The sequence below is a fragment of the Prionailurus viverrinus genome, chromosome B2, assembly GCF_022837055.1.
Source record: "Prionailurus viverrinus isolate Anna chromosome B2, UM_Priviv_1.0, whole genome shotgun sequence".
NCBI classification, from domain to species: Eukaryota; Metazoa; Chordata; class Mammalia; order Carnivora; family Felidae; genus Prionailurus; species Prionailurus viverrinus.
In genome coordinates, this window is record NC_062565.1 from 5009223 (window position 1) to 5031691 (window position 22469).

At 43.1% G+C, this 22469-nt stretch overlaps 1 protein-coding gene across 1 annotated transcript in view; it reads left to right on the plus strand.

Moving 5' to 3' along the window:
- The window catches only part of KIAA0319 (KIAA0319 ortholog), a 74158-nt gene that overhangs the window by 25891 nt on the left and 25798 nt on the right, over positions 1–22469 (plus strand). The window contains 4 exon segments of the mRNA XM_047857868.1: positions 1023–1103; positions 2160–2256; positions 3689–3774; positions 3777–3813. Coding sequence (XP_047713824.1) covers positions 1023–1103; positions 2160–2256; positions 3689–3774; positions 3777–3813 — 301 coding nt within the window.

Consider the following 22469-nt stretch of genomic DNA (forward strand, 5'->3'; position numbering starts at 1 on the left):
CGATTGAGATCAGAAGGAGGATACAAATGAGTCAAGTCACAACCATGTAGATGGGCAGATGGTGAAATGTCAGAATCTCTGTTGAGGTTAAAAAGCCTGTGTTCTAAGTCTCCCTCTCTTGGTAGAGGTAGAGGCATTCTGGTCATCTCTGCTCTACGAGCAGCCACGTTTCTAGAACTGCCAGCGGTTCGATTCCCACACACGGATGCTTTGGCCATCATGTACTGCTCCAAGATGTCAGCACCTCACGAGAGGAAACGCGCCCCCTTCCTGGCCCGGAAGGATGAATGAACTGCCTCAGCTGCTAGAGGATCTGGTTTTCCACCTGTGATTATCTCGTCCTTGTTTGCGAGACCACACGGCCATGGGTGCTGTGCAAGCTCACGTCGGCCTCCAGTCACTGGGCATGGTTCCTCCTAGCGTGGCCCCCAGGCTGCTGATGGCCGACTCCCCAGAGCGAGTAAAAAGGCATGATTCCCTTGCACACGAGTTTAAGAACTGCCCCCCTCGGCCAGCCCCCCTCACTTATGCCCCTCACTTACAGCCCGGGAACACCTGTAACTCAGCTGCAGGCCTTTCTGGGGGGCAGATGGCCTCTTCAGTGTGACGGGGCTCAGGCTTCACACCTGTGGCCATGTCTGCAGGGCTCCGATGAGGCTGTGTCCTGAGCCCCTGTGCTGTGCTCACTTCAGGAGGAATGGCTTCTCGGATAGTTTGGGATTTTTTTTTTTTAAGTATATTTATTTTGACGGAGAGAGAGAGAGAGAAGACATGAGTGGGGGGAGGGGCAGAGAGAGAAGGAGAGAGAATCTCATGCAGGCTCTGAGCTGTCAGCACGGGGCCCACCGTGAGGCTTGAACTCACGAACCATGAGATCATGACTTGAGCCGAAGTCAAGAGCCGGACGTTTAACCGACTGAGCCACCCATGCGCTCCAGTATCCTAGGACTTTTGAGGCAACGGTCCCATTATGGCTTTTGAGCGTTTACCTGTGTAGCTTTTATTTCTGTTGCAGTTGTCAGCAGGACTTGACGCGTTCAAAGTAGCGGTTTCCGGTGAAAATGCCTTTGAAGAAGGATACATCAGTGTCACTGTTCGGCCAGGTAGGCCCCTGTAGGAGAATGGCCTCGTGTCGTACAGGTGTATCTCTGTTTTTGGTGCCCGAATAAAATGGTAATGGGTTTTTTATTTTCACATTTGGCTCTACTATAGGGAAAATAAGCGACAACGATGTGGTGTGTTTTTTGGTTTCCTTTCTCCATTCTGTGTGATTCTCAGTACTTGCTCAACTCTGCTATTTAAGGCCGCCCTTAGGTTTCTCTGTCCGGCATTTGCTCCTGTCACCCCTCCACCCCCTTCCTCGTGACTCTGCCTTACCTGCCGCGGAAGGCTTTTTCAGATAGTCGGCTGAGCCCCCAAGGGGCCAGGGGAGGCATGCAGTGGGCTTTCGGGCTGCCACCAGCCCCCGGGTCAGTGCATCTGTGTGAATTAGAGGCAGGTGTACCTTCGTCCGGGTGGGCCACCTGTGTGCCGTCTCTGCCTCCCAGCCGTTCCCCCAGGGGCTCAAAACTCCCCTCTGTCGGAGGAGCTGGAACCGTACTCCGTTGCTCCCTTTCGGCACCTACTGTCCACGTTCCGCGATGAAGCCTGGGGTTGTTATTATCCAGGTTATTATTACCTGGTTCTCACCATGTCACCTGAGCCGGGACTCAGCCTGCAAAAATGTAAACCTGCAGACAAGCTCCTAAATTGACCGGAAGGTTGCAAAACTTGAGGAAGTACTCTCCACAGCTGAGGCCTGTGGGATAGACACCTTCTTGACAGGACATTTTATAACCAACTTTTAAAAAAAAACTTTTTTTTAATGTTTATTGACTTTTGAGAGAGAGACAGAGTGTGAGTGGGGGAGGAGCAGAGAGAGAGAGAGAGAGAGAGAGGGAGACACAGAATCGGAAGCAGGCTCCAGGCTCCGAGCTGTCAGCACACAGCCCGACATGGGGCTCGAACTCACGAACCCTGAGATCATGACCTGAGCTGAAGTCGGACGCTTAACCGACGGAGCCACTATAACCAAGTTTTAAAAAGCAGATGCTATACTGGGGTTATGATATACACACACATTAGCAGGCTCAGCCAGTGTCCCTTTCTGTGTCATACAGCCAGAAGAGTCAACCTGCCCCCCACGGCAGTGGTTTCTCCCCAGATGCAAGCGCTCACCCTGCCTTTGACGTCAGCCTTCATCGACGGCAGCCATGGGTATCTGGGACAAGTCAGGGTCTCTCCGCCCGGTGGGCCGCGAGGTTTATCGGTGCTCCTTGTAGAGGCCGGGAGACCTCGCACACCAGTGTGGATGCGTGAGCGTCTTCCTCACGGGGCATGTAGCTCCCAGCCCTTCAGGTGCCTCGTCACGGCCTTTGTCTCATGTGTGTCTCACTTGTCTGTGGAAACTTCTTCGGGGCCCAGCCAATGGATTTGGAATTAAAGCCATTGTTAGCACATCTCCTTTTGACGTAGCGAATGAGATGAGCAACAGGAAAATCACTTTAATGCACACAAGAGGGGTTGCCTTCGTCCAGGGTGGGTTGTGTTGTGTTAATTCAGTCAGAGTTCGTTCCTTCTCTTACACGTGGAAGGGGCCCCTGTGTGACTACAGGCATTCGTGCAAATGACAGTGGATGGAAAACATCCCCTACGTTTGACAGTACGTTCGTATAGATAGATCGAGATATAGGACAGTGTATGACAAAGTATGATCAGTCTCAGCGTGACCGGTATTTGCATATGTGTGCAGTTAATCACAAAGCTAATACCAGATCCTGTAAAGAATAGATCCTTGGTTGTTGGAAGGAGAGTACTTGTCAGCCGCTAATGCTGTTCCATTTTGCAAATATGCAGAATTCCCACTGACGTGATCATTTGTGTCTATTCAGATATCACTATCCACATTTCCCTCTTCACAACCTGAAAAAAAAAGCATATTTCAGATGAAACTATTTACATGAGGACATGTACTGCATTTTGATTTCTCTAATTCAGGACGACTCAGGTACAGGAAACTGTTTGGGATTATTCGTGTGTCGCACCAACTAGTTCTTTCTTTAACTGCATTAAATGCAGCTGACTCCCTTCCGGGTCTAAATGTCTGTGATTCTGTGTGGCCCGTTTTGTTTTGTTCTCTTTCGAAGCAGAAATGGGCAGTTTTCTTATAAGGTACTACCTTTCTTTGGATTTACACCTCAATGATCAGGGTTGTAAAAGGTGTCGCATAAAATACGTATAAGTGTCTCTTAGTTCTTTATGAATCTGTCAGTTCAGATACCTTTGTCAGATCATCAGAAGGGTATCATGTTCTAGGGAAAAAGCATTTCAGTGTGCTTCATCTGTTTGACTCCTGTTTTGTTGTTGTTGTTGTTGTTTTAAAAAGCAAAGCACCTGTCAGCGTGTTTTTTTAAGAGTCACAACCGAGCGCAAACAGCCCTCTCAAATCTGGTGGAAATTCGGGAGAACAACAGTGATGATAGTCCAGGGAGAAGAAATCCCCCTGGTAGCACATAATACACGGCCGTTGATATCTGTGTAATTATGCGATTTCACACAAAAACAAATTGAAGCTTGAGGACTGTAAATTACAAAATTGTACGGTTCTTGCATTTCATTCTAGGTTTCACTTTTAAATCTTTCTAGAAAGTACAGACGACATGAGAATAGTGAGTTATCGCTGGGAAGGAATTAACGGCCCCTTCCGAGAGGAGACCCCCGCCAAGTCCCCCGTCTTAGTCTGTCTAACCTTGTTCCCGGAAACTATACTTTCAGGCAAGTGGTTCCCCCACCTTTACTGTGCTTCCTTGTACTTATGTGTTGACTAGTTCCTTGGATCGATGCCTATAAAACATACTGTGCTGCTTCTCATTTCAGTCGCGAGGCGAGGTGGATTTGGTTTCCTTGGGGGTTTTGGGTGGCAGCGACTTGAGACTGAAGTCCTCACTGATGGATGTGTATTATAAGTGCTGGCGTGTTGGAGACGTTTAGTTTTGGTTGTCAGGAATGGTATGTTGCTGGCATATTAAAAAAAATTTTTTTTAATGCTCATTTATTTTTGGGAGGGAGATAGAGTGTGAGTGGGGGAGGGGCAGAGAGAGAGAGGGAGACCCAGAATCCGAAGCAGGCTCCGGGCTCTGAGTTGTCAGCACAGAGCCCGACGCGGGACTTGAACCCATGAACCACGAGATCATGACCTGAGCTGAAGTCGGATGCTTAACCTACTGAGCCATCCAGGCGCCCCTCACATCTTTTTGCTGTGTCGAGTTCTGTAAGAGAAAGTTTGTGTCTTCAGAGTCAAAGTGAGGCAGCGTATGATTTATCTGTTTTCTCTGTTTCTTTTCATAACTCATATTTTTTATTTTTTTAAGTGTACTTATTTTGAGAGAGAGCGTGCACGCATGTGCAGGGGAGGGGCAGAGAGAGGGAAAGCAGGCTCCGGTGCCGTAAGCACAGAGCCCGAAGTGGGGCTTGAAGTCACAAACTGTGAGATCATGACCTGAGTCGAAATCAAGAGTCAGACACTTAACCAACTGAGCCACCCAGGCGCCCCTGTGATTTGTTCCTGTTTTTTCCTGAGTACTATTCCAACATATGGATGTACCACAATGTATTTATCCTTCCATCTAGTATGGATAGTATAAACATCTGTACTGTTTACAGCCTTAAAAACATTAAAAAAAATTTTTTTTTATGTTTATTTTTGAAGGAGAGGGAGAGACCAAGCGTGAGCTGGGGAGGGGCACACAGACACACACACACACACACACACACACACACACACACACGCACGCACGCACACGGAGACACAGAATCCAAAGCAGGCTCCAGGCTCCAAGCTGTCAGCACAGAGCCTGACGTGAAGCTTGAACCCATGAATCGTGAAATCATGACCTGAGCCCAAGTTGGATGCTTAACTGACTACGCCACCCAGGCACCCCAGGCTGTTTACAGCTTTGAGCTGTTACAAATAAAGCTGCCATTAAAAAAAGAAAAAAAAAAAAAACAAAGCTGCCATTAATATTTGTTATAAGTCTTTGTGTGGACAGATATTTTTATTTCGGGGGGTAAGTTATCCAAGAGTGGAAAGGTCAGGTTCTGTGGTGAGTTTAAGTTTAATATTTTAAGAAATGGCCAAATTCTTTCCTGAGGTGGGTGTAGTATTTTACAATCCCACCTTCCGTGTATGAGAGTTCCAGTCTCCACATCCTCACCAGTACTTGGTATACTTACTCCTTTTAATTTCATCTAATTTGATGGGTGGTAGTGTCTCATTATGGTTTTAATTTGCATTTTCCTGATGGCTAATGATATTAAGCATATTTTCAGGTGCTTATTGACCATTCATATAACTTTTTAAGGTTTTTTTTTTATTACATTTATTTGTTTTTGAGAGAGAGAGTGAGACAGAGTGTGAGCAGGGGAGGGGCAGAGAGAGAAGGAGACAGAATCTGAAGCAGCCTCCAGGTTCTGAGCTGTCAGCACAGAGCCTGACGCAGGGCTTGAGCTCACGAACCATGAGATCACGACTTGAGCCAAAGTTGGACGCTCAACCGAGGCACCCCCATTCATATAACTTCTTTTTGGAAGTATCCTTTTCCTGTTTTATTTTTTAAATACCCTTTTATTTTTTTTTAAGTAAACTAACCCCAATGTGGGACCTAAACTCATGACCCCAAGACCAAGAGTTTCAATGCTCTATTGACTGAGCCAGTCAGGTGCCCCTCCTTTTCTTATTTTGAAAATTGTATTGGGGTGTGTGAGTGGCTCAGTTGGTTGAGGGTCCAACTCTTGATTTTGGCTCAGGTCATGATCCCAGGGTCATGGGATCAAGCCCGGCATGGGGCTCTGCGCTTAGTGTAGAGCCTGCTTGAGAGTCTCCCTCTGCCCCCTCCTCTGTTCACACTCATGCACACATGCTCTCTCATAAATAAATAAATAAATAAATAAATAAATAAATAAATAAATAAAATTGTAATTTTGTTCCTATTTAGTTGTAAGAGTCTATACATTCTGAAGTAGTACGTTCATTATTTTGTTTTGTTTTATTTTATTTTATTATGTTTATTTAGTTTGAAAGAGTGAGTGAACAGAGGAGGGGCGGAGACAGAGAATCCCAAGCAGGCTTTGCACTGTCAGCGCAGAGCCCGATGCAGGGCTCAATCCCATGAACCATGAGATCATGACCTGAGCCGAAATCAAGAGTTGGTTGCTTAACTGACTGAGCCACCCAGGTGCCCTGAAACAAGTTTATTATTTTATATATGTGTTGTGGATATTTCCTGCCAGTATATGACTTTTTATTAATCTTTCAAAGAGGAAAAGTTTTGAATTTCTATTAGGTGTGATTCATCAATTTTTTTTCTTTTTTTTCATGCTTTTTGTGTTCTGTTTTAAGTAACCATTGCCTATCCCAAGACTGCAAAGATTTCCTATGGTTTTTTCCTAGAACTTTTGCAGTTCTAGGTTTTATATTCAGATCTAGGATCTATTTTGAGTTATTTTTATGTATTGTGTGATATTTTTGAATGTGAAATCAACCTTGTATTCATGGGTTAAATGCTATATGGTCATTATATCCTTTTCGTTTAGCCTTAGATTAAACTTACTACTATTTTGCTAAGGGTTTTTTGTCTTCATGAAAGGTATTGGTCTATGCCTTTCTCTTCTTGCAATGTCTTTCTCAACTTCGGGTCTGAGGATCACACTGGCCTATTAAAACAAGCTGGCTAGTGATCCATTCCTTCTTCTCTTTCTGAAACATTTGTGAACAACTGGTGGGATTTCTTCTTGAATATTTTATAGAATTCACCGGTAAAATCACCTGGGCCTGGAATTTTCTTTTGGGGAAAGTTTTTCTGGTTTTGTTTTAAATGGATGCTATTTATTATTTTTTTACATGTTTATTTATTTTTTGAGAGTGAGAGAGTGTGAGCAGGGTAGCGGCAGAGAGAGAGGGGGAGAGAGAATCCCAAGTAGGCTCTGTGTTGTCAGCACAGAGCTCCATGCGGGGCTCAATCTCATGGACTAAGAGATCGTGACCTGAGCCAAAACCAAGAGTCAGGTGCCTAATGGACAGAGCTACCCAGATGCCCTTCTTTTTGGAAAAGTTTTGGGTAACAAATGCAGTTTTTAAAATAGTTGTAAGGCTGTTTAGGTTTTCTGTTTTTGTTTTTTTTTTCTTGTGGTTTGTGGTAAGTTGCATTTTTCAAGAATTCTGCCTGTTCCGTCTAAATTGTCAGATTTGTTGGTTCAAAGGATTTCATAAGTATTTTCATATTATCCTTTCATGCCTGTAGGGTCTGTGGTGATAACCCCATCTTCATTTCCACCATTGGTGATTTGTGTTCTCTTTTCTTCTTGATCAGTGTGATTAAGGTTTTTGTTAATTTTGTTGATATTTTCAAACTAATTATTAACATAACTAGAGCTTTGCTTATTTTGTCTGTTTTTTAATTTGTTGATTTCTGCTCTTATCTCTACTATTTCTTTACTTCTGTTTACTTTGGTTTACTTTGCTCTTCTTATAAATTCTTAGACCAGAATCTTGGATCATTCATATTAGATCTTCTTTGAATGTCTATAAAGCTTTTAAAACTAAAATTTTCCTCCACTATTTGCCTGTATCGTAAACATTTTGGTTTACTACATTTTTAAGATCTCATATACCACTTGAAGAATCCAATGATTTCAAAGAAGGAGCATATATTCGTACTTCTCTGAAATCCATCCATGGGTCTATCAATGCATCCATATATTTATAAATCTTCTGAAGTCTTACTAGGATGTTTTAAAAAATATTTTTTTAATGTTTATTTACTTTTGAGAGAGACAGAGACAGAGTGTTAGTGGTGGAGGGGCAGAGAGAGGGAGATACAGAATCTGAAGCAGGCTCCAGGCTCTGAACTGTCAGCGCAGAGCTTGACCTGGGGCTTGAACTCATGGACTGCGAGATCATGACCTGAGTTGAAATCAGATGCCCAACCGACTGAGCCACCCAGTCGCGCCAGAGTCTGACTAGGTTAAGAAGCTCCCAAGCATCTGACTGGATTCATCTCTGGAGCATTTTAAATTGTATGTATGTTGTGAAAACTCCTGTTCTGGTTTATTTGTAATGTCAGTTTAAGAAGCACTCTACTGCATTAGTATAGCTATCATTTAAAAACTGGAAAATAGCACGTGTTGGTGAGGATATGACGAAATGGGAGCCCTTGTGCATTGCTGGTAGGAACGTGAAGTTATGCAGCTGCTTGGAAGACAGTTTGGCAGTTCCCCAAAAGAGTAAACCTAGAATGGCCGTATCTGCAGTCTCACTTGTAGGTATGTATACCCAGAAGAATCGACAGCAGGATTCGTGCTTGCATACCATCTTAGTCTGTTTGGACGATTACAGCAAAAGTACTAGAGTCTGGGTGGCTTATAAATGACAGAAATTTGTTCCTCATAGTTCTGGAGGCTAGGCAGTCCAAGGTTAGGGTGCTGGCAGCTTGGGTGTCTGCTGAGGGTCCGTTTCCTCGTTCATAGACAGCCACTTTCTCGCTGTGTCCTCACATGGCAGAAGGATTGAGAAAGGGGTAAGGGAGCTCTCTGAGGTCTCTTTTACAAGGGCACCGATCCCATTCTCTGCCGTAATGATCTAATCACCTCTTGAAGGCCCCACTTTGAAGTACCAATCACATCAGGGATTAGGTTTCATCATACGAATTTGGGGCGGGAGACACAAATATTCAGTCTGTAACATGCACCAATGTTCATAGCTGCATTCCTCATAATAGCCAAAAAGTGGGACAGCCAAAATGTCCATCCACAGATGAAGGGGTCAGCAAAATGTGGTACACGCATATAATGGAATATTATTCAGCCTCAGAAAACGAAATTCTGACATATACTATAACATGGATGAACCTCGAAGACATTAGGTGAAGTGAATGAAGCCATTCACAAGGGACAGACGATCCCACTTACATGAGGTAGAGTAGACGAATTCATAGAGATAGAAAGCAGAATAGTGGTCGCCCTGGGTCAGGGGATGGGAGAGGGAAAATGTAGAGTTAGTGCTTAATGGATACAGAGTTTCAGTTTGGGATGATGACAAAGTTCTGGAAATGGATGGCCATAGGGATTACACAATAGTGTAAATGTACTTAATACCACTGAATTACATAGTTAAAAATAGTTAAAATGGTACTTTTTATTTTATATATTCTTCACCATACTAAAAGAGAGAGAGACAAAGAAAGACAGACAGAAAGACAGACTTAGCTAGTTCTGCAAGCTTATTTTATTATTAAGAGGGGATCTCGAGGAATCTGTAGCCTCTGTGAAGGCTGGGTGAGCAGCCACATGGGGCATCCAATGTTCATGTGTGGCTGGTTTTTTTTTTTTTAACTTTATTTTTTTTTTAGAGCGGTTTTAGGTTTTACAGTAAAATTGACAGGAAGGTGCAGAGATTTCCCACATGCCTTCTGCCCCGACCTATGCATAGCTGCCCCCATCATGAACATCATTCACAAGCATTGTATGTATTTTACCCAGGATGAGTCAACACTAATGCATCCTAATCAGTTGAAGCCTATAGTTCAAGCCTACAGCCTTAGGGTTCCTTCTTGCTGCTGTACATTCTATGGGTTTGGACAAATGTGTAATGGCAGATGGCTGTCATAATCTCATACATCGATATCACGCAGGTATCTATCGTGTTCTGTCCCCAAAAATCCTCTGTGCTCCACTAATTCATCTGTCTCCCCTGCCCCCTCTCTGGTAAACACTGGTCTTTTTACTGTCTTCATAGTTTTGCCTCTTCCAGAATGTCATATACTCAGAATTGTGCAGTAAGTACCCTTCTCAGATTGGCTTCTTTTACTTCGTAAAGTGCATTTATGGCTCTTCTTTGCCCTTTCATGGCTTGATAGCTCATTTCCTTTTAGCACTGAGTAATATTCCTTGTCTGGATGGACCACAGTTTATTTCTCCATTGACCCAATGCAAATAAAGCTGCCGTAAATATCCATGTACAGATTTTCGTGTGGACTTAAGCCTTCAGCTCCTTTGGGCAAATCCCAAGGAGTGTGAGTGCTGGATCATACGGTAAGAATATGTTCAGGTTTTGAGAGAAACCAGCAAGCTATCTTGCAAAGTGGCTGGACCTTTGGCTTTCCCACCTGCAGTGAAGGAGAGCTTTTCTACACCCTCACCAGCACTGGGTGCCATCAGAGTTTCGAATTTGGCCATTCAAACAGGTGTGTGGTGCTCTCTCATTGTTGTTTTAATTTGCATTTGCCCCGATGACGTGAGGTGGGGCCTCTTTTCCTGTGCCTGTTTGCCATCGGCATGTCTCTGGGGCGGGGTCTTTGTGTGTGTTTTTAGTTTACCCCCTTGGCAAGGCAGTCACAGCTGGATTCAGAAGAGATACAGGGTTTCAAGAGACAAGTTGGGGATAATTGGGGAGTTAATAATATACTTTTATATTTAAATAAATATATACTTTTCTTCTTATGGTAAGAATAAAGCAGGGGCGCCTGGGTGTCTCAGTTGGTTGAGCATCCGACTTCGGCTCAGGTCACGAACTCATGGTTTGTGGGTTCAAGCCCCGCTTTGGACTCTGTACTGACAGTGTGGAGCCTGCTTGGGATTCATTCTCTCTCTCTCTCTGTCTCTCTCTGTCTCTCTCTCTCTCTCCCCCTCCCCCTCTCCCTCTCCCTCTCCCTCTCCCTCCCCCCCTCCCCCTGTCCCTGTCCCACTCTCTCTCCCTCTCTCAAAATAAATAAATAAACTTAAGGAAAAAAAAACCTTTAAAAGAGAATAATGCACATTTGCCATAAAAGTTTTTCTTTTTCTTTTTTTTTAATTTTTTTTTCAACGTTTATTTATTTTTGGGACAGAGAGAGACAGGGCATGAACGGGGGAGGGGCAGAGAGAGAGGGAGGCACAGAATCGGAAACAGGCTCCAGGCTCTGAGCCATCAGCCCAGAGCCCGACGCGGGGCTCGAACTCCCGGACCGCGAGATCGTGACCTGGCTGAAGTCGGACGCTTAACCGACTACGCCACCCAGGCGCCCCTGCCATAAAAGTTTTTAAAAACTCATCATGCGGTCCGTGAGTTCGAGCCCCGCGTCGGGCTCTGTGCTGACAGCTCAGAGCCTGGAGCCCATTTCAGATTCTGTGTCTCCCTCTCTCTCTGACCCTCCCCCGTTCATGCTCTGTCTCTCTCTGTCTCAAAAAATAAACGTTAAAAAAAATTAAAAAATAAATAAATAAAAACTCATCATGTATCTATAATTAGAAAGAAAAAAATATCCCTCATAAGTCTGTCTGGAAATAAACACCCTTAACTGTATGGCATTTATGTTTATGGTCTTTTTTCTGTACCTACATGAACTTAAAACATTTTTTTTCTTATTAGATCAAAATGTATAGGATGTTTAGAAGCTATCTTCTAGATTTTTTTTTTTTTTTTTGATGTGTGGATTACATGCACATGGAGCAAATCTTCCAGGATTTTCTGGACTTGTTTAATTTTTTTTTTTTTAACGTTTATTCATTTTTGAGAGAGAAAGACAGAGCATGAGCAGGGAAGGGGCAGAGAGAGGGAGACACAGAATCCGAAGCAGGCTCCAGGCTCTGAGCCATCAGCCCAGAGCCCGACGCGGGGCTCGAACTTACGGACCGTGAGATCGTGACCTGAGCTGAAGTCGGACGCTTAACCGACTGAGCCACCCAGGCGCCCCACAAGTGTCCTTTTTAATACCCATCCCCCACCTAGCCCATTCCCTCCTCCCCCTCCATCAACCCTTAGTTTGTTCTGTATCTTAAGAGTCTCTTATGGCTTGTTTCCCTTTCTTTTTTCCTCTTCCTTCCCTTATCTTCATCTGTTTTGTTTCTTAAATTTCACATATGAATGAAACACATGATACTTGTTTTTCTCTGACTGACTTAAATGGCTTAGTATAAAACACTGTAGTTCCATCCACATTGGAAATGGCGAGATTTCATTCTTTTTCATGGTTGAGTAGTATTCCATTGTGTATATATACCACCTTTTCTTCATTCATCAGTTGGTGGACGTTTGGGCTCTCTCCATAGTTTGCTGTTGTTGATAATGCTGCTACAAAGATTAGAGTTCAATTGAATCTGTATTTTTTGTATCCTTGAGTAAATGCCTGGTAGCACAATGGCTGGGTCATAGGGTAGTTCTATGTTTTACTCTTTGAGGAAACTACATGCTGTTTTCCATGGTGGCTGCACCAGTTTGCATTCCCACGAACAGTATGAGAGGGTTCCCCTTTGTCCACATCCTCACCAACATGTGTGGTTTCTTGTGTTGTTAATCTTAGCCATTCTTATGGGTGTTAGGTGATAACTCATTGTACTTTTGATTTGCATTTCCCTGATGATGAATGATGTTGAACATCTTTTCATGTGTCTGTTGGCCATCTGTATGTCTTTAACGAATGTCTTTTCACATCTTCTGCCCATTCCTTAACTGGATTATTTATTTTTGGGGTGTTGAGTTGATAAGTTCTTTATAAATTTTGATACTAACCCTTTACCAGATATGTCATATGCAAATATCTTCTCCCATTCCATCAGTTGCCTTTTAGTTTTGCTGATTGTTTCCTTCACTGTGTAGAAAGTTTTTATTTTGATGAGGTCCCAATAGTTCATTTTTGCTTTTGTTTCCCAGAGACGTGTTGAGTAAGAAATTGCTGTGGCCGAAGTCAGAGAGGTTTTTGCCTGCTTTCTCCTCTAGTATTTTGATGGCTTCCTGTCTTACGTTTAGGTCTTTCATCCATTTTGAGTTTATTTTTGTGTCTGGTGTAAGAAAGTGGTCCAGGTTCATTCTTCTGCATGTCGCTGTCCAGTTTTCCAAGCACCACTTGCTGAAGAGACTGTCTTTATTCCATTGGATATTCTTTCCTGCTTTGTCAAAGATTAGTTGGCCATATGTCTGTGGGTCCATTTCTGGGTTCTCTGTTCTGTTCCATTGATCTCAGTGTCTGTTTTTGTGCCAGTACCATACTGTCTTGATGATTACAGCTTTGTAATACAGCCTGAAGTCTGGGATTGTGATGCCTCCAGCTGTGGTTTTCTTCTTCAAAATTACTTTGGCTATTCAGGGCCTTTTGTGGTTCCATATGAATTTTAGGATTGCTTGCTCTAGCTCTGTATAGAATGCTGGTGTTATTTTGATAGGGATTGCATTGAATATGTAGATTGCTTTGGGTAGTATTGACATTTTAACAATATTTGTTCTTCCTATCCAGGAGCATGAAATCTTTTTCCATTTTTTTGTGTCTTCAATTTCTTTCATAAGCTTCTATAGTTTTCAGTGTACAGATTTTTCACCTGTTTGGTTAGATTTATTCCTAGGTATTTTATTATGGTTTTTGGTGCAGTTGTAAATGGGATCGATTCCTTGATTTCTCTTTCTGTTGCTTCATTATTGGTGTATAGGAATGCAACCAATTTCTGTGCATTGATTTTTATATCCTTCAACTTTGCTGCATTCACGGATCAGTTCTAGCAAGTTTTTGGTGGAATCTTGGGTTTTCCATACAGAGTGTCATGTCAGCTGCAAAGAGTGAAAGTTTGGCCTCCTCCTGGCCTGTTTGGATGCCTTTGATGTCTTTGTGTTGTCTGTTTGCTGAAGCTAAGACTGACAATACTATGTTGAATAACAGTGGTGAGAGTGGACATCCCTGTCTTGTTCCTGACCTTAGGGAGGAAGCTCTGTTTTTCCCCATTGAGGATGATGTTAGCATTGGGTGTTTCATATATGGCATTTACGGTCTTGAAGTGATCCTGCTATCCCTACTTTCTTGAGGTTTTTTTTGAAGAAAGGATGCTGTATTTTGTCAAATGCTTTCTCTGCATCTGTTGAGAGAATCATGTGGTTCTTGTCCTTTCTTTTATTTGAGGTGATGTATCACATTGATTGTTTTGTGGATATTGAACCAGCCCTGTATCCCAGGTATAAATCCCACTTGGTCATGGTGAATAATTTTTTAATGTATTGTTGGATCTGGTTGGCTAGTATTTTGTTGAGGAGTTTTGCGTCCATGTTTATCAGGGAAATTGGTCTATAGTTCTCCTTTTTAGTGGGGTCTTTGTCTGGTTTTGGAATCAAGGTAATGCTGGCTTCATAGAATGAGTTTGGAAGTTTTCCTTCCATTTCTATTTTTTGGAACAGCTTCAAGAGAATAGGTGTTAACTCTTCTTTAAATGTTTGGTAGATTTCCCCTGGAAAGCCATCCAGCCCTGGACTCTTGTTATTTGGGAGATTTTTTATTACTAATCCGATTTCTTTACTTGTAATGGGCCTGTTCAAATTTTCTATTTCTTCCTGTTTCCGTTTTGGTATATATATTTCTAGGAATTTGTCCATTTCTTCCAGATTGCCCATTTTTTGAGCATATAAGTGCTGATAATATTCTCTTACTATTATTTGTATTTCTGCTGTGTTTGTTGTGATCTGTCCTCTTTCATTCTTGATTTTATTTATTTGAGTCCTTTCCTTTTTCTTGATCAAACTGGCTAGGAGTTTATCGGTTTTGTGAGTTTTTTCAAAGAACTAGCTTCTGGTTTCATTGATCTGTTCCACTGTTTTATTGCTTTCAATAGCAATGATTTCTGCTCTAATCTTTATTATTTCCTGTCTTCTGCTGTTTTGGGGTTTTATTTGCTCTTCTTTTTCCAGCTCTTTAAGGTGTAAGGTTAGGTTGTGTATCTGTGACCTTTCTTCCTTCTTTAGGAAGGCCTGGATTGCTATATACTTTCCTCTTATGACAGCCTTTGCTGTGTCCCAGAGGTTTTGGGCTGTGGTGTTACCATTTTCATTGGCTTCTATGTACTTTTTAATTTCCTCTCTAACTTTTTGGTCAGCCCATTCATTCCTTAGTAGGATGTTCTTTAGTCTCCAAGTATTTGTTATCTTTCTACATTTTTTTCTTGTTTTTGATTTCGAGTTGCACAGCACTGTGGTCTGAAAATATGCACGGTATGATCTGGATCTTTTTGTACTTGTTGAGCGCTGATTTGTGTCCTAGTATGTGATCTATTCTGGAGAACATCCCATGTACACTGGAGAAGAATGTGTATTCTGCTGCTTTAGTGTCATAGACTCTTAGTCTAACATTCTTTCTTGTCCAGGAAGAGAGCGGATGCGAGACTGAAACCGAGAGATGGCTAATGTCCGGGAAAAGACAAGAGCCCTGAATAAGGGTCCTGGCTCCATATTTATTAAGATCAGAATGCTTACAAACATGATGGGCCTGCACAAACAGACAATGAATCTTTGAACGTTAACTCAACGGTATGAGGGAAAAGGGGTTTTGAGGATATACAGTGTTTGGGGTTTGGGTCAATATAAAAAAAAATCCTGGTGCTGGGCAGATGGGCAGATGGTTGTTAATGACAGACAGGAGGTGCCATGTCTGTTTGTCTTAGCTAGCTTAGGGGATGAGACAGACAGAGCAAGTAACCTCAGGGTTAACAAGGCACCTTTTCTTTTACTAATCAGCTCCCATCTGGGCAGCTTCACCTGCAGTGGTTTATAGCCCTATTTACCTGATTTGGTCCTTCCTTCCTATGAAAGCAGCTTTCTGCTATAGCACTAAATTAGGGGGCGCTTTCGCCCTGACTGCCTAATCTTGCTTATACATTTATAAGCATTTATGAAGTTATTTATAAATAAATATATAAATTTACAATTCATATACATTTGTATGGGGGTGTTTTCCCCCCTCTCTATTCTGGGGGCCTTACCCCCCCATCCTTGGGGCTTTGGCCCCCCCCACCCTATTCTGGGGGCCTTTGCCCCCCCTCCGCTCTATCCTCTGGGCCTAATCTTGTTTATGCAAGCTTGGATGTGAGCATGCTATGGCTTTGTAATTCTTTATGCCTTGTTAACACATCAGTGCAGGCTCAGGGAATTCCTAAGCTTATTCCCCCTACTTTAAGATGAAATGTTCTGAATATATCTGTTAAGTTCATCTGGTCCAGTGTGTCATTCAGAGCCAATGTTTCCTTGTTGATCTTGTGTTTAGATGATCTGTCCATTGCTGTTAGTGGGGTGTTGAAGTCCCCTACTATTATGGTATTATCAATGAGTTTCTTTATGTTTGTGATTAATTGATTTATACATTTGGATGCTCTCACATTTGGAGCATAAATGTTTACAATTGTTAGATCTTCTTGGTGGATAGACCCCTTAATTATGATATAATGCCCTTCTTCATCTCTTTATTTTATTTTATTTTTTTTATTTATTTTTTTTTTTTTCAACGTTTATTTATTTTTGGGACAGAGAGAGACACAGCATGAACGGGGGAAGGGCAGAGAGAGAGGGAGACACAGAATAGGAAACAGGCTCCAGGCTCTGAGCCATCAGCCCAGAGCCCGACGCGGGGCTCGAACTCACGGACCGCGAGATCGTGACCTGGCTGAAGTCGGACGCTTAACCGACTGCGCCACCCAGGCGCCCCTCTTTATTTTAAAGTCTAGATTGTCTGATATCAAGTATGGCTACTCCAGCTTTCTTTTAGTGACTGTTAGCATGATAGATGGTTCTCCATCCCCTTTCTTTCAATCTGAAGGTGTATTTAGGTCTAAAGTGGGTCTCTTGTAAACAGCATATAGATGGATCTTGTTTTCTTATCCATTCTGTTACCCTATGTATTTTGATTGGGACATTTAGTCCTTTGACATTTAGAGTGAGCACTGAAAGATATGAATTTATTGCCATTGTTTTGCCTATAGAGTTGGAGTTTCTGGTGGTATTCTCTGTTCCTTTCTAGTCTTTGTTGCTTTTGGTCCTTTTTTTCTCCTCCCCCCCCCCCCCCATCTTTTCTCCTCTCAGAGAGTCCCCCTGAAAATTTCTTGCAGGGCTGGTTTAGTGATCAAGAACTCCTTTAATTTTTGTTTTCTGTGAAACTTTTTATCTCTCCTTCTATTTTGAATGACAGCCTTGCTGGATAAAGAATTCTTGGCTGCATATTTTTCCAATTCAGCACATTGAATATATCCTGCCACTCCTTTCTGGCTTACCAAGTTTCTGTGGATAGGTCTGTTGCAAACCTGATCTGTTTTCCCTTGTAGGGTGAGGAATTTTTTCCCTTGTTGCTTTCATGATTCTTTCCTTGCTTGAGGATTTTGTGAATTTGACTATGATATGCCCTGTTGATGGTTGGTTTTTGTTGAATCTAATGGGAGTCCTCTGTGCTTCCTGGATTTTGATGTCTGGGTCTTTCCCCAGGTTAGGAAAGTTTTCTGCTGTGATTTGCTCACATAACCTATCTACCATTTCTTCTCTCTCTTCATCTTCGGGGTCCCCTCTGATTCTGATGCTGTTGCTTTTTTTTTTTTCAACGTTTATTTTATTTTTTTGGGACAGAGAGAGACAGAGCATGAACGGGGGAGGGGCAGAGAGAGGGAGACACAGAATCGGAAGCAGGCTCCAGGCTCTGAGCCGTCAGCCCAGAGCCCGACGCGGGGCTCGAACTCACGGACCGCGAGATCGTGACCTGGCTGAAGTCGGACGCTTAACCGACTGCGCCACCCAGGCGCCCCTGATGCTGTTGCTTTTTAATGAGTCACTAATTTCTCTCTTTCTTAAATTGTGCTCTTTTGCCTTAGTCTCCCTTGTTTTTTCTACTTCATTGTTTTCCCTAAGTTTGTCATCTGTATTGCTGATTCTCTGCTCTGACTCATCCATTCTTGCTGCTGTGGCATCTGTTCAAGATTGCAGCTCAGTTATAACATTTTTTATTTCATCCCGACTAGCTTTTACCTCCATAGAAAGGGATTCTAAACTGTTTTCAACCCCAGCTAGTATTCTTAATATCATGATTCTAAATTCTGGTTCAGACATCTTGCTTGTATCTGTGTTAAGTCCTTGGCTGTCATTTCTTCCTGTTCTTTCTTTTGGGGTGAATTCCTTCATTTCATCATTTTGAAGGAAGAAAAGGAATTAATAAGGTAAAAAAAATTAAAATTAAAATATTAAAAACACAAAAAGAATAAAGGATGCTAGATCTTAGGTGTGTTCTGGTGTGATTGTTGAAAGGAGCTTGATAGATTAGAGTAAAAAGGGAAAGATAAGAAAAAAAAGGAAAATGTTTGAAACTTTGAAAAAAATACAATGAGAACAAAATGAAATGATGGAAGTAAAAAATAGAATTTGAAAAACTTATAAAACAGTAAAAAATACAGTAAAAAAACTAAATAAAAATATTTTTAATAGAAATGGAAAATAAAAATAAATTTTTTCTGTTTCTGTATCCAATTATAGAAAAAAAGGAAAAAAAATTGAACAGATGGACCAGTAAACAGGCTGAGGTATGATTGAAATTACATCGGTTTCCCCTAAAAGTGGAAGTAGGAAGCACTTTATAGTCCGTAAACTAAGCAGGCAGAGAGACTTGTGGTGTTCCTGAAGAGCAAGGTTGTCCCAGTTGGGCAGGGCTTAGTGTTACGGCTCCGTTTCTCACTAGATGGTGCTGCTTAGCTTACTGGGGTGGATTGTTGTGGCACCTGTAGGTGTGTATGCACATGTGCAGGAAGGGTGAAAATGGTGTCACCCAGCTACCCAGTCTCTAGTATCAGAACTCTGTGCTCTCCCCGATCAGCAATTGCGCACCCCTCCTTTGTCCTGGATTCTGTCCACACCCTGCTTTTACACTGTCCATGCTCAAGCTGTCATGTTGCCAGGCGGTACCTCCCTCTTTTGTTCAGTCCCTTGCATACTCTTCTTATCTCTCAAGCTGCTTTCAGGCGTGAGGGATGCTTTCCGTACTCTGCCCCTGGCTCTGTCCTCTCTCTGCAAGCAAAAACAACTCCCTGCCCTCTGCGGCTTTCTCCCCCAGTCACCTCTCCGTGCCATGTACCTGCTGGTTCAGGTTGTGCAGAGTGTTGTGTTATTATACCTCAAATCAGTATTCTAGGTGTGCAGGATGGTTTAGTGTTGGTCTGGCTATATTGCAGGGATGAGAGATGCAAAAAAAAACTTCCATGGTGTTCTGCCATCTTGGCCCCTCCCCCACTTCCATGTATTTTTTAATTCTTTAATTTCCTCATTAACCCATTCATTCTTAAGTAGGATGGTCTTTAACCTCCATGTATTTGTTGTCTTTCCAAATTTTTTCTTGTGTTTGACTTCATGTTTCATAGTGTTGTAGTTGGAAAATATGCATAGTATGTTCTCCATCTTGTTTTATTTGTTGAGGGCTGATTTGTGACCCAGTATGTGATCTATTCTGTAGAATGTGCCAGGTACATTTGGAAAGAATGTGTGTTCTGCTGCTTCAGGATGAAATGTTCTGAATATACCTATTAAGTCCATCTGGTCCAATGTGTCATTGAAAGTCATTGTTTCCTTGTTGTTTTTTTGCTTAGATGATCTGTCCATTGTTGTAAGTTAGGTATTAAAGTCTCCTACTATTACTATAGTATTAACAATGAGCTTCTTTATGTTTGTTATTAATTGATTTATATATATGGGGCCTTCACGTTGGACACATAAATATTTACAATTGCAAGAACTTGTTGGACAAACCCTTTTATTATGATATAGTGCCCTTCTCCTCTCTTGTTACAGCCTTTGATTTAAAATACAGTTTGTCTGATATAAGCACAACTACTCTGGCTTTCTTTTGACATCCATTAGCATAAATGTTTCTCCATCCCACACTTTCAATCTGTAGGTGACTTTAGGTCTAAAATGAGTCTCTTGTTGGCATCATACAGATGAGTCTTGTTTTTTATACATTCTGATACCCTATGTCTTTTGATTGGAGCATATAGTCCATTTAGATTCAGAGTGATTATTGACAGATACGAATTTAGTGCTAGCATATTGCCTGTAAAGTCATTTCCGAGGATTTTCTCTGTTATTTTTGGTTTTTCTTTCCTGCTCAGAGAGTCCTCAATTATATTTCATCAGGACTGGGTTAGTGGTCATGAACTCCTTTAGTTTTTGTTTGTCCAGGAAACTCTATCTCTTCTATTCTGAATGGCAGCCTTGGTGGATAGAGCGTTCTTGGCTACATACTTTTCCCCTTTAGCACTTTGCATATATCATGCCACTCCCTTCTGCCTGCCAAGTTTTTTTGGAGAGATCTGCTGCTAACTGCATTTTTCTTCCCTTGTAGATTAGGAATTTCTTTTCCCTTGCTGCTTTTAGGATTCTTTCCTTATGTCTGTGTTTTGCAAGTGTTGGCCTGCTTTTGTTGATTTTGATGGGAGTCCTCTGTGCCTCCTGGATTTGGATATCTGTTTCCTCCCCCAGATTAGGAAGTTTTCAGCCCTTATTTGCTCAAATAAACCTTCTGCATCTTTTACCCTCTCTTCTTCTTCTGGGAATCCTATGATAATGAACGCTATTATTATGGAGTCACTGAGTTCTGTAAGTCTACTTTTGTGATTTAAGATTTTTCTTTCTCTTTTCAGCTTCATTATTTTCCATAATTTTATCTTCTGTATCACTTATTTGTTCCTCTGATTCTGCCCTCTTTGTGGTCATTGCATCCAGTTGGTTTTGCATCTCAGTTACTGCATTTTTTATTTCAGTCTGACTAGTTTTTACATCTCTTATCTGTAGTAAGGGGCTCCCTGGTGTTTTCTTTGCTTGTCTCAAGCCCAGCTAGTATCCTTATGATTATTGTTTTAAATTGTGAATCAGGCATATTACTTATATATGTTTCAGTTAGGTCCCTGGCGGTGACCTTTTCTTGTTCTTTCTTTTAGGATGAATTCCTCCATCTTGGCACTTTGTCTAAGTCTCTGTCTTCTGTGTGTTAGGAAAGCCTGTTATGTTTTCTCCTCTTGAGAGTAATGGCTATAAGAAGAGGTCATATACTGTCCAGAGCTTGGTGCTTCAGGAGTTGTCTCTGGTGTATGCTGTGTGCACTCTGCTGTTGTGTTTTGGCTGCTCCTTCCCTCAGGTCAGTCCCCTGCAGAGTTTCTCTTTGCCTGCCATGGGCAATGTTTTGCCCTTGGCCAGAGTGTGGTGAGTTTTAAGTATGTGTACTTTGGTCTGCTTACTTAAAGAAGCTAGACCCAATTTCCACTAGAACTGAATCTTTGCAGCGCTCTGTGGTCAGTAGACTCGGTGCGTGCAGGTGGGGGTGTTTGTGCTGGTCTTCTGGGGGAGGGGCCCATAGCCCTAGGTCAGAAGCAGCTGCAGAGTGCAGCGGGGCAGGGCTTGGTGTAAGTGGCTCACGCCTGCCCTGTGGGCGCTCTGCTGCTCCCTGGTCTGCCAGTGCTGATGGGTGCAGGAGAAAAAGGGCACCTGCCCTCTCCCTTGTCGCTAGAGATGGGAGTTTGCACCTGCCACTGTCCAGGAAGCCTCCACAGAAGAGTGAACAATCTCCCTTCATGTGTCCCAGGCATCCCTCAGATCCTTGCCTTCACCCTGTCTGTGTCTGGGCCCCTTGCCTGCCCAGCAGGCGTGTGTTTTATCTCAAGTGCACCAGCTGAGTTCCAGAATTTTAGGGACCCACGCTGACCCTCTGGGGGAGGGTGTCTGCTCTGGGGCTGGTGCTGGTTTGTCCCAGAAGGTCAGTCACATAAACGCACAGGCACTTAGAGTTTAGGGTAAAGCTCGGCAAGAGGCTGGCCTCCAGGTTAGCTGCCCTCAGCAGGTGTCTCTGCACCTGTGCTAATGAACTGGGCGGCCCAGTGGAGCCCAAGGGCTCTTTGGCCCCAGAGAGGCATTGCTGCCTCTCCCAAATGCACTCCAAGAAGGGGACCTGGCTCTCCCAGCACGACCCTCAGACTGCACTGTCTGCTCCCGGGCCTCCACTCCCCCACAGAGGCGCCGCTGTGCCCCCTGGGCTCCACACCAGCCACGACCCGAACTTCTACTAAAACTTCAGTCTTTGAGCTCTGCTGCTTGTACAGACTCCCAGCAATCACCCCTCTCATTTTCCCAGTCAGTGGTTTTGGGGGAGTGCTTTTCTTGTGTGATCCCCTGTGTGCCACGCTCTCTCTCTCTCTCTCTCTCTCTCTGTCCCTCTCCATGATCAGGGCTTCTTCCCCTCCGCAGCACCCATGATTGTTTCTCTCCCAAATCATGTCTCCGCACCTTTTGCCTTCCACGACGTGGCCTCTTCTCTCCCTCTAGTTGTGTGGTCTGTTCCGTCCGTCCTCAGATCGATGTCATGGGTGTTGAGGATGATTTGATACTTATTAAATTCATCGTCTGCTTGAGGCAGGTCGCTGCCGCTGTCCCCTTTTTACTAGGGTGAAATTCCCTTAGGGGCCCAGCACACGTCCTGACAGCCTGGCTGAGGAGGGAGGACTTCAGGATACTTGATTGACTGTCAGAGCCAGAACCGGCATCCAGCTCTTGGTTGCATGGAGTCTGCGGGATAGTGAGAAAGGGTGCGCAGAATACACGGCCCTGTACACACGGACCCCGCACACACCCTTACTAC